At 40.9% G+C, this 20,641-nt stretch overlaps 1 protein-coding gene across 2 annotated transcripts in view; it reads left to right on the top strand.

The window, feature by feature from the left end:
- The first annotated feature begins 5,113 nt into the window (after positions 1-5,113).
- Positions 5,114-20,641, top strand: part of pcf11 (PCF11 cleavage and polyadenylation factor subunit) — a 31,518-nt gene continuing 15,990 nt past the window's right edge. The window contains exons 1-5 of one of the 2 annotated variants that reach the window (XM_055637200.1): positions 5,114-5,515; positions 10,691-10,816; positions 12,503-12,691; positions 12,920-13,117; positions 17,904-19,042. In XM_055637200.1, the coding sequence (XP_055493175.1) occupies positions 5,348-5,515; positions 10,691-10,816; positions 12,503-12,691; positions 12,920-13,117; positions 17,904-19,042 (1,820 nt within the window). In that variant the 5' untranslated portion in view covers positions 5,114-5,347. The remainder of the gene's footprint in view (positions 5,516-10,690; positions 10,817-12,502; positions 12,692-12,919; positions 13,118-17,903; positions 19,043-20,641) is intronic. The other variant, XM_055637201.1, reaches the window with a different exon arrangement.

Genomic DNA, 20,641 nt, shown 5'->3' on the forward strand with positions numbered 1-20,641 from the left:
TCTACTACTTATACAATGATAATACCTCACTCGGTTATAGCAGACAATCGGCAATAATGGACACCATTCCCCACTGTGGTCCGCTATAACTGTTCATTTATGAGTGAGATCAATTTGTATCTTGGCACAAGGCAAAATAATTCTGGGCATATAGTGGAAACTTTGAATGTTGAGGTGGACAGTAAAGAAGCAAATGGAATTCAGTTCAAAGAAGTTTTGGGAATTTTATTTGCGAAGGATATAAATGGTAAAGGTATCGATCGTAAATGGTGGTTAACCAGAGAATGCAAAAGAACAAATGCCTTGGTGGTACATATTTACTAATCCATGAAGGAAGCCGGTGAGATGGACGTTAAAAGGGCATAGGAATATCCTCTTTCATTGCCAAACCAATATGAAGAAGAAAAGAGATATTATTCCAGAATTTTATAAAATACTAATTAGCCGCAGCCAGAATATTGCTCATCGTTGCAGTCATTACTTTGGTATTTGTATTGGTTTAGTATTGTCATGTGTACTGAGATACAGTGAAAACTTAGTTTGTATACTATCCAGTCAAATTGTTCTATACATGAATACAATCAAGTTACACTCAAGTATAACAAGTAGTGCAAAGAAAAAAATACCAGTGCAAAATATAATGTTACAGCTTCATAGCATTACGACTATATAGAAAGTGCAGTATAAAAAAATGCAAGGCCCGCATTGAGGTGGGTTGGGAGATTGGTTCTACACACCTAGCTTATGGGAGGACTATTTAGAAGACTAATAACAGTGGGGAAGAAGCAGTTCCTAAATCCAGTGAGATGTGCTTTCAAGCTTTTATATCTTCTGTCAAATAGGAGCGTGCAGAAGAGGGAATGATGACAAAAAATAATCCTTGATTATATTGGCTGTTTTCCTGAGTACTACTTACGGGATTGGAAAGTCATCAAATAAGATTTGCATAGATGTTACTCTCATAGGAAGTTTTAGCTATGATGCAAAGAGTTGCGTATATTGGGATTGTTTTCTCTTTAGAATGGAAGAGGCTGATGGAGAATTTAAGTGAAGTGTAAAATTGTAATGGGTTTGTGCAGATGAATAGGAAGAAGTATTTCCCTTTGCACAGAGATCAATGACTAAGAAACAAAGATTTAAAATCAAAGGTCCTTGAACGAATTTAAGAGATAAAGAATTAATCTGATACATAGGGATTTGGATTCACAAAAATATATCAAAGATAGATGCAGGAATAACACAGCAGGTCAGGCTGCTTCACAGGAGAACGTTGATAGACAACATTTAGGGTCGGAAACCCTGAAGAAGGATTCCAACTCGAAACGTCGCTTATCCATGTTCTCCAGGGATGCTAGCTGACACGCTGAGTCACTCCAGCATTTTGTGTCTATTTTGGTATAAACTAGGATCTGCAGTTCCTTGTTATTACATTATGTTATAGCAAAGGTATACGTTGGTCCCTTAAAAACGAGGACAAGATAATCGATAATGCAAATGTAAATAATGTTCAACGACAAAGTGTTTCAGTACAATGGGATCTGGGTGTCCCAGTGCATGAAGTACCAAATATAGATAGATAAAGAAAGTTATTAGGAAGGTTAATGGAATGCTGGCCTTTGTTGTAACGGATTGGAGTCTAAAAGTCAGAACGTTTTGATGCAACCTTACAGAGTGCTGGTGAGATTGCATTTGAATACTGTACACAGTTTAAGAAAGCATATATTGCTGTTGGTGGTAATGCACCGAAGGTTTACCAGGTTGATTCCTGTGGCGAAAGGGTTGACAAAAATAAGATTATTATTGCAAATTCAGCAAGTATTGAGGAAAACAAATGTGTGCAGGAGAAAAGGAGCATAAAAATATCAAAATCTTGCTACACGGTAAAAGGCTGTTGCAAGATCATGCCAGGAGCATTGCATACATTTCTCACTTGCTTGTTTATAGAAGGATAATATCCAGTAAAAAATAATCATCCCAAATTACATTTTCTAAATATACGATATCCAATAGTTTCAAAAGTGCAAAATCACCAGTAAACTTATTGCCCTTGACCAATAAAATAATTTGCACTTACCTTGGACTTTTTACATGGAAGAATACTAAATATATAATTTAACTCAAAGCTGCTACTGAGGGATACCATTAGTTCATTTGTATTTTAAACAACAATGGTCTTGGGGCTTTTAAAATACCCATGAATACTACCAACCCCCATCTTTATTAATTTATTATTTTGTGTCATCACACAACTGTTTGGGAATAGCGAGCAGATTTTAGTGCCACGTCGTTGGCCTCTGCAAGGTCCTTGTGTCATGCAGCATGTCACAGCTCGGGAAATGTTCCATAGTCTGGAGGCCCCGTCCGCACTCTGTTGCATCTTCAGTATATCCCCACTTCAGCATGTTCAATTTGCTCCTTCCCACGCCTGTCTGCCATGTTGGTCGGAACTTGGTGGGAGTTTCTCGGAGGGATCGATTGCCATGTAAATGTCTTCCAGAGATTTCTCTAGTCTCTCTTCCCAGAGTTTGAGCCTTCTGGATGATGCACTGCAGTCCAGGGGATGGACAGAAGAGAGGAAACCTCTGCGTGAGTTCAGTTGTCTCTGTACTGTACACTGACAATTAAAGTTGAATCTGAAACATTGAGGTAGCAAAGGGTGGTCGCTGGTCATGTAGGGGGTGTCTTTTATCCTCTGACTGCCTGAGGCGTTCCTTTTGACTTGCTAGAGCTCTTCTGATTCCAGGGGGTGCAATGCCAGACAGTAGGTAGATGTTGTCAGTCTTGCTTGGTTTCATGCATCCACTGATGCAGTGACAGCTTGTGTTTGGCACAGAATCAATCTTCCTTGCATGAGCTGAGTGCTCCCATACTGATCAGGCATTCTCGGCAGCAGAATCTTTATTAATTAAATTAATTAAATATAATATAATTATTCAATTACAGATTCTATTTAGTGTAAAATCAAACAAATCTCCAATTGTCATGTAAATATTGGATTATAAAAAGAGAAGTGACTTTGGCTGATTTGGTACCAGCACCAGTTTTAAGAAATTAGTTCTATACAGGATAAAAACACATTATATCTCAACCAAGCTGGAACTAACGTTATTGTAGGAATGTTAAGTAGTAGGGTAGAGTTTAAGCTAATGTCAGGAGCTGGACATAGGAAGGTAGAATGGAAGAGAAGTAGACACAAGACACAGTATGAAGATGATAGTCAGAGATAGCAGAAAAATAAGTGGAATTAATTAGACCAATACAGAGTAGAAGAAAGTTTATATGTGTAGGAAGGAACTGGTTTATATGTGTAGGAAGGATGCTGGTTTTTGGGTCTGGACATAGTGCGAACTCCATCAAGTTCGCTGACGACACCACTGGTGTGGGATGTATCACTGATGGGGATGAGTCAGAGTATAGAAGAGAGATCGAGCGACTGTCCATATGGTGCCAGCACAATAACCTGGCCCTCAACACCAGCAAAACCAAGGAACTGATTGTGGACTTTGGAAGGAGTAGGATGGGGACCCACAGTCGTGTTTATATCAACAGGTCGATAGTTGAAAGGGTCAAGAGCTTCAAATTCCTGGGCGTGCACATCTCTGAAGATCTTTCCTGATCCGAGAACACTGATGCTATTATTAGGAAAGCACATCAGCGCCTCTACTTCCTGAGAAGATTACGGAGATTCAGTTTGTCAAGGAGGACTCTCTCTAACTTCTGCAGGTGCACAGTAGAGAGCATGCTGACCGATTGCATCGTGGCTTGGTTCGGCAACTTGAGCGCCCTGGAGAGGAAAAGACTACAAAAAGTAGTAAACACTGCCCAGTCCATCATCGGCTCTGACCTCCCTTCCATCGAGGGGATCTATCGCACTCGCTGCCTCAAAAAGGCTGGCAGCATCATCAAGGACCCACACCATCCTGGCCACACACTCATCTCCCCGCTACCTTCAGGTAGGAGGTACAGGAGCCTGAAGACTGCAACGACCAGGTTCAGGAATAGCTACTTCCCCACAGCCATCAGGTTATTAAACTTGGCTCGGACAAAACTCTGAACATTAATAGCCTATTATCTGTTATTTGCACTTCATCAGTTTATTTATTAATGTGTATATATTTATATAATGGTATATGGACACACTGATCTGTTCTGTAGTCATGCCTGCTATGTTCTGTTGTGCTGAAGCAAAGCAAGAATTTCATTGTCCTATCAGGGACACATGACAATAAACTCTTGAATCTTGAATCTCTTGACTTGGAACGTCACCCATTCCTTGTATCCAGAGATGCTGCCTGTTAATCCAGAATTTTGTGTCTATCTACAATAAAGTTTGTGATGCACGCACATAAACACAAGACAAGGCTGATGCAACTAACCATGTATAATCACGATGTGAAATCAATAACTGTCTCCTTAGAGCTCAAGAATGGGTTATATATATTATTGGATGGAAAGTAATCTGGAAAGATAGGTAAGGGAAAGTAAGAGGCAGATTGACAATTTTTGTTTTTAACTATTTTTGTGAAATGAAAATTGCTGGCTAATAAATATATGATTGAAAAGGGGGTTTGAAAGTGGCTGTGTACTGTAGCCAAGTAAGGGCATTGCGTCCTTGGGAATATTTCACCAGTCACCATGGCTGGGCAGTATGACATCATGACTTCCTCTAGGTCATTTTAAGTAAAGGCAGAAGTGATATAGGGGACGAATATAACATATATATTACGTATGTGAAGTCGCAAAATAAAATAAACCAATGTCGTGTTTGGTGGGGAGTGGTGATACACACCACCAGAGGAAATTGACAATGAAAGCAGCTTGTTTCACCTCCACTCCCGCAACCGTGTGTAGTTTAATTCTATTCTCACCAACCGTGTGTTTTAACCCCACTCCCGCACCCCCACGTGATACTGACGTCATCCTGCACCCAGCGCAGACCGCCAGCCAATCACCGTGGGAGCACCGCGCCGTGGAGGCGACCAATCAGCTGTCGTACTTTGCGGGCCGTCACAATGCCTGCTCGAGTCAGCGAATGAAAAGCCGCGACCTCACGCTCGTCACGATGGCAACCAATGGGTTCTGGTCGTCATCGCCGCCCATTGTGACGTCGATGAATAGGTTAACGGGGCGCCGCCGCCATTTTGCACGAGGAGCGGTGAGGGAGCGGAGGTGCCGAGCGGCGGAGGGCAGTTTAGTTTAGTGTCGTTTCGGCCTGGTTTTAGGAAGCATTTCCGAACCATGCGTAGATTTAGATAGTGACTGCGTCCTTTTTATTAAGGGGAAAACTTTTTTTCCGATATTTAAGAGCTCTCAGTGAACGGAAATAATTTAAATTTAAAACGCAGCGATGGCGGAAGACACAGCGAAGGCGGACGCGTGTAAAGAGTACCTGTCGTCGTTGGAAGACCTAACTTTCAACAGCAAGCCTCACATCAACAATCTGACCATCCTGGCCGAAGAGAACCTGAAGTACTCGCCGGAAATCGTCAAGTTAATCGAAGCGCAAATATCCAAGGTTTTTAAAATCAGTTTTTTTTTGTTTTTATTTTATTTTTTCGAAGAAAACATAATTGGGAATGTTTTTTTTAATTTGAGAGAGGAGTCTGTGTCCAGGAGGACCGGCTGAATCGCCCGCTGGCTGAGGTAATGCTGGTCAAGATGGCGGCGGCGGCGGCGGCGGTCGGGCGGAGGGGATGGGCCGACTGGCGCACCAAGGCCGCCCGCCCGCTCTCCCTCCTCGTCTGCCCGCAGTCTTCCCCGCCCGACAAGGAGCCGCCGACACACCCTCCCACCACTGGCGTCGGGCGGCTTTCCATCCATTTTATTTTAAAGATAAGATTTCCTCCGGCAAGTTAAGCTAACTACAGCAAACGGGACCTCCATGTGTCACCCCCCTTCCCCCCCCCCTTTCTCTCCCCCCCCCCCATCCAGTCCCCCCCCCCCCCCCCCCCCAGTCTTCCCCCCCCCCCCCCCATCCAGTCCAGTCTTCCCCCACCCCCCCCATCCATCCAGTTCCCCCACCCCCCCCCCCCCCCCCCCCCCCCATCCCCCCCCCCCCCCCCATCCCCCCCATCCCCCCCCATTCCCCCCCCCCCCCCCCGTCCATTCTACCCCCCCCCCCCGTCCACCCCCCACCCCCCGTCCATTCTACCCCCACCCCCCCGTCCATTCTACCCCCCCCCCCCAATCCATCTAACCCCCCCCACCCCCATTCTACCCCCCCCCCCCCCCCCCCCCCCCCCCACCCTTCCCCCACCCCCCCCTCCAGTCTTCCCCCCCCCCCCCCCCTCCATCTCCAATCCCCCCCCCCCCCCCCCCCCCCCCCCCTCTTTTCTCCCCCCCCCCCCCCCACCCTTTTTCCCCCCTCACCTCCTGCCTCCAATCCCTGTGTTTGAGTACAGCCCGGTGTGTTTCCTGGAGCCGGAGGCTGCCCGACCTCAGTTCGGGTGATTGGCTTGTCGCAGCGGCTCAGGGGCGGGGGAGGGTTGGGGATAGGGAGCGGCCTCTGTACCCAGGGCCGCTTAGTGTGCAATTATTTCGTAGATCTGTTAAGGTCCGGCGTGTTTAAGTTAAATGTTTCCAGTGTTAGGCCGTTGTGTAGTTTACATTTTAGTATCCCCGCAGAGGTTGCATTTTGCCGCCTCTTTAAATTACTGTCTTAATCGTCATTAGATTTAGTTAAGCGTTTCTTGCCTTTACATTACGCGTTAATGTTTTATGACGTAGTGAGATCGAACAAAAACAAGTGTCGGGAGGGGGGACTTCTCTGTAACTGGGCCAGACGTAATTTGCTTCCCTTTAAAAACAAAATAAAGGATATTTATTATTTAATGTTTTTAATGGCGGTGACCTGTTTTAATGGTTTTGAAAAGTTGCTAATAAAGAAAATGAAATACGTTCTTTTGTCTTATTTCTTTCAGACTTACAAGGTTTTTATTACAGTTATTGGTATTCTGTTCAGGAGCACACTAATCACAAAACTGAATGCTTATGTTAACGCTGTAAATAGGGATGGGTAGCCTTCTAAAATCAATACAATGTAAATATGACAATTAAATTGAGGGACCAATGCAGACGTTTAAACGAGATATGTTCAGTAAGTAATTTGATGTTTGTCATAAGTTTTTTTTAACCCACAGTCAGTAGGATTTGGCTAATCTGGGTCCATTGATCATCAAATTCTACCATATATACTTCCCGTGTTAATTTAGCATAGCAACATGTCTAATTACTGTTGTCCATTTCAATCTCACTTAGTTTCGCAGTAATTGGGTTTTACTTAAAAGTCAGTGTAGACTTTTTTTTACATACTGCTGATATTTCCTACCACATAATTATGGCCTGATGGAATGCATAACTAAGAACTATACATTTGGAATTTGCTGTATTGTATCATAATGATGATTTGAAGGGTGACATTTTCACTTCAATTGCCTTAATCAGCTTTGGCAATCAATTAAAGCATCAGTTAAGGCCCCCATTAGGAAAGTCGTGGGGCATTCCTTCTGATTGTGCCATAATTAAATATGCGCACATTTATTGAAGCAAATGCACAATGCTGCTTATAATGCTGTGACTCAAGCATTCAGTTTTATGATCTCGGTTTTCAAGCATGTTGCTGGGCAAAATTCAGTACTGTCTGCTGCTCATGCTGTTGTGGATATACTCAGCATATTGGGTGGTGCCGGTCCAGAGTTTACATCACAGTTTTTCATTTTTAACACAATGCCTGTGGCACATATAGCCTAACTCCCATCACTGATTTAGTTTTGGAGATTATCGAGTATGACCTGATTGTTCAGGGATATATTAAACAAGTGTTGGCTTAGGGCCTTGCCTGCCCCAAGATTCAGCCTGTTTAGACCATCAACCCTTCAGTATATTGTTGAAGTAGCTTGGAATATTGAAGCAGATTATAGATAATTTCTGTCTTCGGGGCAGTACATTTTGCTTATTCACCCGTATCCTAAACTTAACTACATTGGTTATGTAGATAGTTGACCACTGTTGACATTCAACACAACGTTAAGCCTATTTAAAAAAATATATGCTCGTCATTTATCAGCAGCGTTGTTTGTTCCCAATGCATTTTTCCTTCACGTTTTCCTGTTCCCTGTGCTTGTTCCAGATATTCAGTTTCTTTTCCCCTCCACTATTAATTGAGGAAGCAAAATAGTGTGGTTTTCCATATACATGAATCATTTCGGCAGTAAAACCGGATAGTTGGAAGAACAAAATATAAATGCTGAAAAATAACACTTCACAGTTTCAGTCGGGTTGCAATTGGCGGGTATCACGATTTACAACATACATAACCTGTGGTTTCGAAAATTTGATAAAATCAGCACTAAATCAAATGGTGTGCTAATAAATTGGTGCTTGTTCTATTTCAATCATTTGAGTCATTTCTTTGTGTAGAGGGAAATGATTTTCATTAAAGTTGAGGTATTAGGTGAACTGAAGCGGGTCATGTTCAAAGGTGGTAATGGTTAATTTTTATTTTGTCATTATGTAAGGTATTGACACTGGAGGTTTTCTATTTAGAGCCCCAGACTGGTTTCATTTGGATACAATTTTCTGTCTGATTAAACTTGAGTGATATAGAAAATTACATTTAGGTGGGAAACATTGGCAGTAACGTTAAAATTATTAGCATTGTTTTAAAGGTCTCTTTTACCTGGCCACTATTGTTACTCACCAATTGTTGCTACAATTTAAACACAGCATATCCTCTTAATGTTTTTCAGAACTAATATTGAACTTAGATTCTGATTCCTGAAGTCATGTTGGTGCAATGATAGTGGACCTGTATGTAGGTCGTATAAGTAAATCAATATACAATATAGAGAAAATTACACTGAGGCTTAGTTGTAGCCAGTTTCATTATTTATAGCAGTTAGCAAATCATTGACTAAAAATGTAAAATTGCTCCTTTGCTTGTATTTTACATCCAGTATTATCAGAGCATTAAGGAGCACACGTTCAAACCTTGTGCAATGTGTAGCCACATATGTAGTAAAGAAATTTCAAATTGTGAATTCAGATCCTTTTACGTAGTAGTGCAACTTAATACAAGGACCTTTAAGATGTGGATGACGAATTTAACTGCATTTGAAATTTATTTAATTGTCTTGGAATTCATATTGGCTAGTCTGGATCTTTGTGGGCTTCACTTTTTTTTAAAGCAACATTGCAAAAATTGCAAAAAAATGAAAGTCAAACTAGTTATGGACTTTCAATCTCCATAAATCTGTCACCCCATACCAATATCACGTTAGTAATCAATGTGAGATCGCATCCACATTTCACCTGATAACGCCAAATAAAAGTTCCATTAGTAAGTCATACATAATTATTAATATTCAATCTGCAGTGCCGTCAGAGTATCTAGCATGCTCAGATGTATTTTTTTTTCCTAGAGAAAGTGTAGCGTGTGTGATTTGATTTTTTTGGTGGGAAGAGTAGGGCAACTGGTTAGAATTGCACATTTGGTTCTGATGTGTAGGCATTGGGCTTTTCATCTCTAGAGTATCGTTCAGTAGATATCCGTTCTGCGCAATGCAGGTATACAATGCAAGCGTTGGCTTGGCTCACTCGGCTTCTGAGTGAACTGAAAGGGCTGCATGTACATTTGTTCTCAACATTGACATGACAAAAAAACTGAAGATGGAAGATCCAAATTTGTTCTTTCCCATTACACTAGGCTTGAAATTAGGTGGGCTACGATTGGCACACAAAAGATGAGGAAATTTACTTGTTACTTTAGGAAAATTGGTGATGGTAGCAAAATTTGGAATGGCATTGACATTCCAAGTACGCAGCACTTGGGGATGCGCGTTATGACCATGAAAGTTGTCAGTGCCTTAAGAACAGATATTAAATACTAAAAGTATAAGATGGATGTCAAGCACTTTTTATCCAAAACAGAATTACAAAACATTTGAAAGATTGAGAGAAGATTTGAATCAGTAACGGGTGCATTAAAATAATTATTTTCATTGCGACACGGTTAATAATATGTACCATTAAAGGAATCCCTTTGCACTGGTTGCTTTATTCTTCTTCTCACCTATTATTTCATTAAAACAAATTAAATCTGGGAACAATTTTACATGTTTAGTAATGTAAATGGCTGACTTTGCAAGCAATTAATTACAAACCGCCAGATTATGTTAAATGCATGAGTTTCTATTTTCATAAGTTCGGAGGTGGATTTTTATTTTTTTGCTTTTGGCCTTTCTGGAATGATAACTGACAGTTAACGTTGGAACTGCATTTACTGCAGTAACTCAACTGAAGAATGGCTGGCAACTTATTCCTTGTCCCAACCAGTAAGTTGCTGATGATTGGAAAACCTTTGAAGATCTGCTTTGAAGCAAAGTACGTGGAAACAAGCAGTTAAAGGCTTATGTACTCATGAATATGGGCATCATGAAACTGTTCCGAGATTGAAAGATTCCTTTTGAGTATTTGGCAACAACCAAATCCTGAAGTACAGCATTCTGGAACAGTTTTCCTTTTGAGTATTTGGCAACAACCAAATCCTGAAGTACAGCATTCTGGAACAGTTTTCACTTAAGTGCAAACCCTCCCGAGTTTGTATGTCATTGAACTTCTTTAAAAAAAAAATTGCTTTATTCTATTAATTTTTCTGTTTTTCCTAATATTCTGAGTTTTCCTATTGCTGCAGGCCCCAGTTTCAGAGAAGCTTCCCGTAATGTACCTCATGGATTCCATTGTGAAGAATGTTGGAGGAAGCTATATCACACTCTTTGCTCAAAACTTAGGTGTTACATTTTCTAGTGTTTTTGAAAAGGTACCTATAATTTTGTCTTTAGAATATATGTGTATATATTTGCTTCTGTTTTGGTAACTAAATGTCACTGGATTTGCTGATGAAAGGTATGTATGCTTATGGTTGGAATGCATTAACATGTTAATCCCATATCCAGATTTACATTGGTACTCTTAAGAATTGATCTGCGCTTAAAATGACAGTGTTGGAAGGCAGGGAAAAGGGATTTTCAATTATTTAAAGACAGATTATATGAAATCTTTATAGAGGTAGGCAAGCCATCAGATTTTTTTCTGCACACAAAACCACAAATGAACAAACATTATTACCAAGCTGATATGAAACGCTTCTTCCTTATTCATTTTAAACCATTGACTCCTCTGACTTGGTAAATTCCAGTTATTTTCATAGCAACGTACTAAAGACAATTACCCTTAAAATTAGTTTGATTTTTGGAAAATCGTTCCCCATTTTTTTTAAATTGTCCATTAACACAGCATGAATGAAGACTGGTTTAACACCACTAGATGCTTTGGATTTTCTTTACTAAAGTTTGTTTTTCTAAAGAGAGGATATTTGTTAGCTCTGAAGATGGGTCTCAACCCAAAATGTCACCTATTACTTTTCTCCAGAGATGCTGTCAGACCCGTTGACTTCTCCAGTTTTTTGTATTTATTTGTTAGCTCTCGCTTGCTCTTCCATACTGCAGCAATCTGCCAAGAATTTGTGTTTTTTAATTCATTACAAAATAATGTGGCTTTTTTGCACTGTATCGTGATTTATGAATGCAGTCTGATTTGCAGTTATTTTTCATTCTTCGAGGAACAAGAATTTTATTCGCAGGCAATGCAACCAGCCACTTCGTATTTTAGGGCCACTACCCATATTCATGCTCCCTGGTTGGCGGCAGTCTACTTTGAAACCCAACCTGCTGGTGCAGAAACAGTGAATTTACCATTTCCCACAAACAAGTTATGATTTGAATGAGCTTTCCTTTTTTCATGATGAATATTTTCATGTTCATACGACCAGGAACTGAAGGTTTTTATTTTGTGTCTCACCTAAATTTATTCTTGGTTCCAGACGTAGGCCAATGGATTGGTGTTATATTGGCAGATGCTCTCCGTTCACCAGGCTGCTTTTCCAGTTAGGAGCTGATAAATCCAATTGAAATTAGCTTCCATTTCATTAACATCAGATTCAGTGATAGTGTCGACAGCAAAATCACATTTTGAAATTCTGTTTTTGAATGTTTGACTATAGACATGGATGGCTTTGCAAATAAAATAAGTTTCAAATTGTTTTGGACTCTGCAATGTTTTTCCCAAGGCATTCTTTGCACGACTAAAGGAAAGCTTGTATTTTGTACGTTTTTGCATGGTTAAAAGTCAAAATCAATAAGGTTGACTATCCCTGCAATTAGTTACTTAGCTATACTTGGGGGGGGGGGGGGGGGGGAGGAAGAATAGTGTTAATGAAACAGTTAATTGATTTCAGTCTTACCCAAAATAGCATGCTTTCAAAATAGTTTAATTGGATCTTTCAACTGTCAGCATATTAGCTAAGTGAAGGAGTGCATAAATGTCACAGAATTAGCCTCCTTTTAGTTCTGTAACAGTTATCCTTGTGATTTATTCCGTTCGGTATGTTTATAAGAATATATAAAGGCATAACACTTATAAAGTTGGATAATTGTTTTGTTCATAGGTGGATGAGAGCACTAGAAAAAGTTTGTTTAAATTGCGCTCTACATGGGATGATATGTTTCAACTGACGAAACTTTATGCCTTAGACGTCAAAGTCAACAAACTAGATCCTGCATGGCCTATTAAGCCGTTACCACCAAATGTGAACAGTTCAAGTATTCATGTAAATCCCAAGTTTTTAAATAGATCGGTAAGTGTTAAAGGAATCTCACCTCTATCATAAGGAAAGAATAACAGCATATGTTTCTCATCTGAGTTGGATTAACAAGCTTGGCAATATTAAACCATGAGAGTAAATAAAGAAAATTTGCAAAATGTTGTGGAGTTTCTCTTATTTTTGTCGGCATTTCTTCTTATACCAGTTTCCATGGAGAATTGTAGAATGTTCTGGCCGTAACAACTTTTTCCTTGCTCGTAGCTTGAAGAACCCAGCACCTCAAGCTCTGCAGTTGCTCCTGTTAACTCAGCCAAACAAAACATTACTGAGTCACAGAAAAACGTAACACAGGAGCAAGAGCAGTTTATAAGACAACAACTGTTAGCAAAACAAAAGCAGTTACTTGAGTTACAACAGAAGAAGTTGGAGCTGGAATTAGAACAGACAAAAGCACAGCTGGTAAGTTTACATACTAATCACTAAATATTACATTTCAGTTTTGAATAGCTGAAAGGGTTGAATTAAGGTGGAGATTAATTTTCCCAAACTGGAATTTTACTTTCGATAATAAAAGTATTCTGGCGACCAGGATCTTAAAGCTTGATTTTCTTTAGCAGAAATGCATTTTGTTTGTTTGTTAGCACTTACATTTGTCACAGAGCCATAAACCTGTGGGACGGCTGACAGTCTTCACAACGACTTATAAACATTCTGAATTCAGCATTACAATTTTCCAAATGTAATGATTATGTCTGAAAAATCAAAATGTCTCTATCTTGCATTACTTTGGCCAACTGTCATGGGGAATAAACACAAAAAGCTGGAGTAACTCAGTGTGCCAGGCAGCATCTCTGGAAAGAAGGAATTGGTGATGTTTTGGGTCGAGACCCTTCAGACTACTCGGGGGGGGGGGGGGGAAACGAGAGATACAGACTGATGTAGAGAGATAAAGAACAACGAAAGAAAGGTATGCAAAAAAAGATGATAAAGGAATTGCGCCATTGTTTTAAGGAATATTCTAACGGGGACTAACATGCATCAGCAGCACATAGAAGTCAGATCTAAACAAGGTCATATAAATAAGTGTTGTGAAGTAACAGTGCAATTTTAGTAAATTGTTTTGATAGAAGAGCACTTGCTCAAGCTGAGTAATGCCTTGTACTGGTGCATCTTTTTGTTTACTGACTTTGCACATCAACTAAGATCCATTTTCTGACTTGTTAGGTAAAACTTATAAGTTTAATAAATTAAACATAACATAAATTCATATTATGAATTGGTTTGCATCTCTGGTGCATTGGGAAAAACCTGGTTAACGAGCAAGGAGAGTGATTGAAAATAAGATTATGAATTTGGTTTTGGCCAAAGGAATGATTTTCACTCGCCCTCATTCTCTCACACCCTCACTCCTCCTGTAGGGATGTTGGGCAAATTCCTACCCCCCCCCCCCCAAAAATTGGTTGATAATTATGACTAAAAGGGGTCATAGAGGAATGATTATTGTTTTTGCCCCAACTAAAGGTAAGATTTTACAGAAATTATCAGGAACTCAATAAAATATGAGCAAAAGGTTGACATGACAGCGTTTAATACTCTTAATTTCCCAGACACAAATTTGTTTATAGATTTGAAGGTTGCTGCTTTCCTCAGTTGAAAGTGCCAATAAAATTTGTGAGTGTTACATTGTTTTTTACAAGTATCTTCAATGCAACAAAGAATATTTTTTAGCCTTAAATTATAAAAAATTTACATCGGACACGGAAATAATTGGTAAAATTTCTTATGAAACGAGGGAATCCTCGAATAACTTGATAAATTATTGAGAATCTGCCCAGATCTGCAAAGCTTGTGTTTTTCTTTCATTGGGACCTTCTGTAAAGGTAATAACAAAAACATCAGGTTAAAGTACCTTATTCCCAAAGCTTTGATAGTTATAGTCTTACAGCGTGGAAACAGGCCATTTGGCCCAACTTGCCGACACAGGCCAAGATGTCCAAACTACACTAGTCCCACCTGCCTGCGTTTGGCCCATATCCCTCTAAACCTGTCCAATCCATGTACCTGTCTAAATGTTGCTATAGTACCTACCTCAACTACTGCCTCCAGTAGCTCGTTCCATACACCCACCACCCTTTGTATGAAAAAGTTACCCCATACGCTCCTATTAAATGTTTTCCCCCTTAAGTCGATGTCCTCTGGTTCTTGATTCCTCCAGTTTGGGGAAGTGACATTCTGCCTCTAACCAATCTATTTCTCATGATTTTGAACACCTATAGGATCACCCCTCATCTTCCTGCGCTCCAAGGATTAGAGGTCCTCAACCTCTCCGATAGCTCAGGCCTTTGAGTTCTGGCGACATCCACATAAATCTTCTTTCCACCCGATCTACCTGTGATGCCACTTTCAATCAACTGTATCTGTACTAGATCCCTCTGGTTTACAACATTCCGCAGAGCCATACAGCTCACTGTGCAGGCCCTGCCCACGTTAGACATTCCAGAATGTAGCGCCTCACATTTCTCCATTAAATTCCATCAACCATTTCTCAGTCCACCAGCCCAACTGATTAAGATCCTGCACCAATTTTTGACAACCATCTATCAACAACACCACCCACTTTTGTGTCGCCTGCAAACTTGCAAACCATGCCATGTACGTTCTCATCCAAATCATTGATATAGATGACAAGCGGTATTGGGCCCAGCACTGAACCCCGAGGCACACCACTAGTCACAGTTCTTTACATTCAAAATTTCAACATTCGAAATTATAGAATTGAAGGATAAATTACTTGAAACGTTGTTGGAGCAATTTAAAAGTGAAAGTGCCCAGCAGAATGCAGTCGGAGCCACCTCTGTTTGATCCTGACCTCCAATGCTGTCTGTATGAGGTTTGCTTGTTCTCTCTGTGGATTGGTGGTTTTCCTCAGTGAGACTTCCTCAGATCCCCAAAACATGGGTGTTGGTGGATTAATTACTCCCCGTGTGTAGATGTTGTACATTTTTGGTTATACTTGGTGTGAATGTGGGGAGAATAAATTGGGTTGGGGGAAGGATTTGCGTTAAAATGGGTACGATGGATGGCGTGGATTCAATGGGCCGATTTCCATTATATATCCTCGGGCCCTAATTCAACCAACAAACTTAAATAAGTAATTCAGGATCATCTGTGGGGAGAGAAAGTTATATTTTGAAATGACCTTTCAATATATGCCAGATGTAGCAGTGACAAAACTGGTTTGTCATATGCCATTATTTTCTTATTCTGCTATATGCTCCATTATATAACTGATAGATTTGGGCAATGTGCAACAGCTTCCCATTGCAGAAAGCAGTATGCAAATGCAGAAAGGCATTTTCTGGATTGAAATCCCTATATAGTAAGGCAGTCCTAATTATCCCAGTGTACATTTTTATGAATCGGTGTGATAGAAACATAGAAAATAGGTGCAGGAATAGGCCATTCTGCCCTTCGAGCCTGCACTGCCACTCAATATGATCATGGCTGATCATCCAACTCAGTATCCTGTACCTGCCTTCTCTCCATACCCCATGATCCCTTTAGCCACAAGGGTCACATCTAACTCCCTCTTAAATATGCCAATGAACTGGCCTCGACTACATTATGTGGCAGAGAATTCCAGAGATTCACCACTCTCTGTAAAAAATGTTTTTCTCATCTCAGTCCTAAAAGATTTCCCCATTATCCTTAAACTGTGACCCCTTATTGTGGACTTCCCCCAACATCAGGAACAATCTTCCTGCATCTAGCCTGTCCAACCCCTTAAGAATTTTGTAAGTTTCTATAAGATCCCCCTCAATCTTCTAAATTCTAGCGAGTACAAGCCGAGTCTGTCCAGTCTTTCTTCATCATTAGCTTTCATTGCAAAAGGATTTGAGTATAGGAGCAGGGAGGTTCTACTGCAGTTGTACAGGGTCTTGGGGAGACCACACCTGGAGTATTGCGTACAGTTTTGGTCTCCAAATCTGAGGAAGGACATTATTGCCATAGAGGGAGTGCAGAGACGGTTCACCAGACTGATTCCTGGGATGTCAGGACTGTCTTATGAAGATAGACTGGATAGACTTGGTTTATACTCTCTAGAATTTAGGAGATTGAGAGGTGATCTTATAGAAACTTACAAAATTCTTAAGGGTTGGACAGGCTAGATGCAGGAAGATTTTTTTCACACAGAGAGTGGTGAACCTCTGGAACTCTCTGCCACAGAGGGTAGTTGAGGCCAGTTCATTGGCTATATTTAAGAAGGAGTTAGATGTGGCTAAGGGGATCGGGGGGTATGGAGAGAAGGCAGGTACGGGATACTGAGTTGGATGATCAGCCATGATCATATTGAATGGCGGTGCAGACTCGAAGGGCCGAATGGCTTACTCCTGCACCTAATTTCTATGTTTCTATATGACAGTCCTGACGTCCCAGGAATCAGTCTGGTGAACCTTCTCTGTACTCTGGTGAACCTTTTCTGTACTCCCTCTATGGCAAAAATGTCCTTCTTCAGATTAGGAGACCAAAACTGTATGCAATACTCCAGGTGTGGTCTCACCAAGACCCTGTACAACAGCAGTAGAACCTAACTGCTCCTATACTCAAATAAAAACATACCATTCGCTTTCTTCACTGCTAGCTGCACCTGCAAGCCTACTTTCAATGACTGGTGTACCATGACTCCCAGGTCTCATTGCATCACCCCTTTTCCTAATCGGCAACCATTCAGATAATAGTCTGCTTTGCTGGTTTTGCCAGCAAAGTGGATAACCTCACATTTATCCACATTATACTGCATCTGCCATGCATTTGCCCACTCACCCAGCCTATCCAAGTCACCTTGCAGCATCCTCACAGCTAACACTGCCCCCCAGCTTCGTGTTATCCGAAGAATGATGCCTTGCTTACACTGGAACATTGAGAGAAAGAACAGATTTGTGAAATCAATGCTCAAACCTATGCTGCAGTAGTCAGGGAAGACTAGCTAACATTCCAAATTAAACTACATTCTGAAAAAATTAGGCCCAGAATATCCCATATTTTCTCTTAAATGTATTGACTTGTTTTTCCAATTATAATTTTCTGAATTACTTCCTATTTCAGAAGTTGGAAGTAACTTTTCTAATTGGGTGTTGGATACTTAAGCATGTTTGAGAAACTAGAAAAGTTAACGCCTTTCCAGAATTGAGTTGAAGGTCTCTTAATCCTATTGCTTTTGTAATTGTACATATTTTTATTTCAGATTGCTTCACTTGCTTCCCAACATCCCATTCCTGATTCAATGGTAACTCTTGGACATGCCAAACAACATGTGCCAATTACAAAAGTTTCTCCCATGCTCTCATCAGGGGCTGGAAAGCCAACGCCAGCTGCAGTCAGACCCTTGCAACAATCGGCTCAGCCAGATAAATTTCAGGCAGCACATGCCAGTGATACCAAAGCATCAAATAGAGATCCTCGCATAAATAGGTTCAGTCAACAGACAAAAGATTTTGCTAAGAAGGATGGAACATTGCAAACAATGAAACTGGACAAAACTGTAAGCAAGCAAATTAGCCCAGCTAGGGGATCCTCTGAGAAGGCAGCAGTATCAAAACCAGACAAAGATAAGGCCTGTGACAGATCGTTCCGAAAGGAGTCTAAAGTGTCGGAGGGTAAATCTAAAGTGGTTTCACCAGTGAAAAATAAGTCATCTGTTAAAAATGCGAAAAAAGTGGACACTGAGAAGGTAAAAGTAGAAGTTGCAAAGAGAGATCCAAGGTTGCGAAAGTCTTCTCAAGATAAGACTGATAGCAAAGTCGAATCAAAAGAAAGGAGGGCAAATACAGAAAAAAAGGTAGATGAAGATCAGAGTAAAGGAACTGAACGTAAGCCTTCAGTTACAAGAAACAGAACAAGCAGTGGCATGCTGGGAAATGAAATTGAAAGAGATGTTAAACCTGGAGGATTTAATTTCAGATCACATCCTAGATCATCAAGATCACAGTCCCCAAGATCGCGATCACCAAAATCACGGTCACCTATAACACGTTCAAGACAACGAAGCAGACTGTCACCCAAAAGGAGACGTATAAGTGTTTCACCGCTTTCCAAAGTGCAGGACAAAGAAAAGGCAGCAATAAGACCCTTATCTGACGAGTATAAACAAAATATTAACTGGGAACATCGAGATCTTAGAAAGAAAGCAAACTTCAAACTAGAAGCAAGAGATTCAAGGAAACCCAAGAGGGTGCGAGATGACAGAAGTCAGGAATCGCAAGTGGCACGTCCTGAAAACAGAAATTCTCCCAGAAGCTCCCCTGAGCCAAAAGAGAATGTTGAAAACTGGCATGACCCTCCATCTGCCAAAAGGTGGAAGTCTGGCTGGGAGGAAACTAAAAGGTAAGCTGGGAATGCTCACAAGGTTCATTTTAGTCTGTACTTTGTTCCAAAGTACACACTAATATATATACACGCACATCCAGGGCCCTGGGGTTCCAGGGCCTTTCTGGTTTATCCGTTTCGCTGGACCAACAGGCCAAGTGGAGTCCAACGGTAATGGCATGGTCCGTCTGGTCAGCTGAGTTATTGGCCCAAAAAGTTGGCTTCAGAAGTCGGATATGGGAACAGATCGGCTGGGCCAAAGTTCCATAGCCTCGGTCGCAGGGAGTAAATTTGACCCACAGTCGGCTATGAGGACGGATCTGCCTGCTCTGGCTCGTGTGCGCTCCTGTGAATTTGTCTGGATTAAAGCTGGTGCCGAACCACCATTTGTTGGAAAATCAGTTGTGGACCTGTGTGTGTGTGTGTTATTTATTGCCCTGCTCCACAATATGCATGGTGCACTTAAATATCATTTGCACTGGATTCCTTTTACCCCTCCTGCCAAACGGAAGCTATGCACATTTAGAGATTTTCTAAAGCTATATTTTGGGGCATGCACCATCTTAATATTTGACTGCCACTTAGCTATTCAAATCATAAATCCTGTTTCTATTTTGTTCCACCTGTCCTTGTGAAGTTGGGCATTGTTAGCTTAGAAACTGGTGAATCGCCACATTATTTGATAATCTATTTACAATGGTGGAAGAGGTATGTAATTCCCATCAAGTTTCATTTTTGTAGTGTCTGTGGAGCAGGGCAATAAATAACGCACACACACAGGTCCACAACTGATTTTCAAACAACTGGTGGTTCGGCACCAGCTTTAATCCAGACAAATTTACAGGATTATCTGTTTCGCTGGACCAACAGGTCACAGCCTCCAAGTGTTCATAGATGACATGGACTAATTGCTTTGACTGAATGGTTTTGATTTTTGTTGTTGTTAACCAGTCTTGTTTTCCCCCACCCAATTTTACCACGTCACCACTTATCTCAAGCTTTCATTTTGAGTTGATATGGATAGAGTGCTTGATAGCTTATGCCAGATTAGCCATATATTTTATTGCGAAACTCTATGCAGTTGTGTTAGACCATTTAAGGTCATCTCGCAACCATGTTTTGCTGGAGTCAATTATAAAAGATGAAATAGCAGCACATTTGGATAGCAGTACCAGGATTGGTCCGAGTCAGCATGGATTTAGGAAGGGGAAGTCATGCTTTACTAATCTTTTGGAATTCTTTGAGGATTTAACTGGGAAAATGGACAAGGGAGAGCCAGTGGATGTAGTGTACCTGGACTTTCAGAAAGCATTTGATAAAGTCCCACATCGGAGATTAGTGGGCAAAATTAGGGGACATGGTATTGGGGGTAGAGTGCTGACATGGATAGAAAATTGGTTGGCAGACAGGAAACAAAGAGTAGCAATAAATGGGTCCCTTTCAGGCAGGCAGTGACTAGTGGGGTACCGCAAGGCTTGGTGCTGGGACCGCAGCTATTTACAATATATATTAATGATTTAGATGAAGGGATTAAAAGTAACATTAGCAAATTTTCAGATGACACGAAGCTGGGTGGCAGAACTGTGAGGAGGATGCAGGGTGACGTACATGTTGGGT

Source organism: Leucoraja erinacea, chromosome 6 (genome assembly GCF_028641065.1).
Source record: "Leucoraja erinacea ecotype New England chromosome 6, Leri_hhj_1, whole genome shotgun sequence".
Taxonomy (NCBI): Eukaryota; Metazoa; Chordata; class Chondrichthyes; order Rajiformes; family Rajidae; genus Leucoraja; species Leucoraja erinaceus.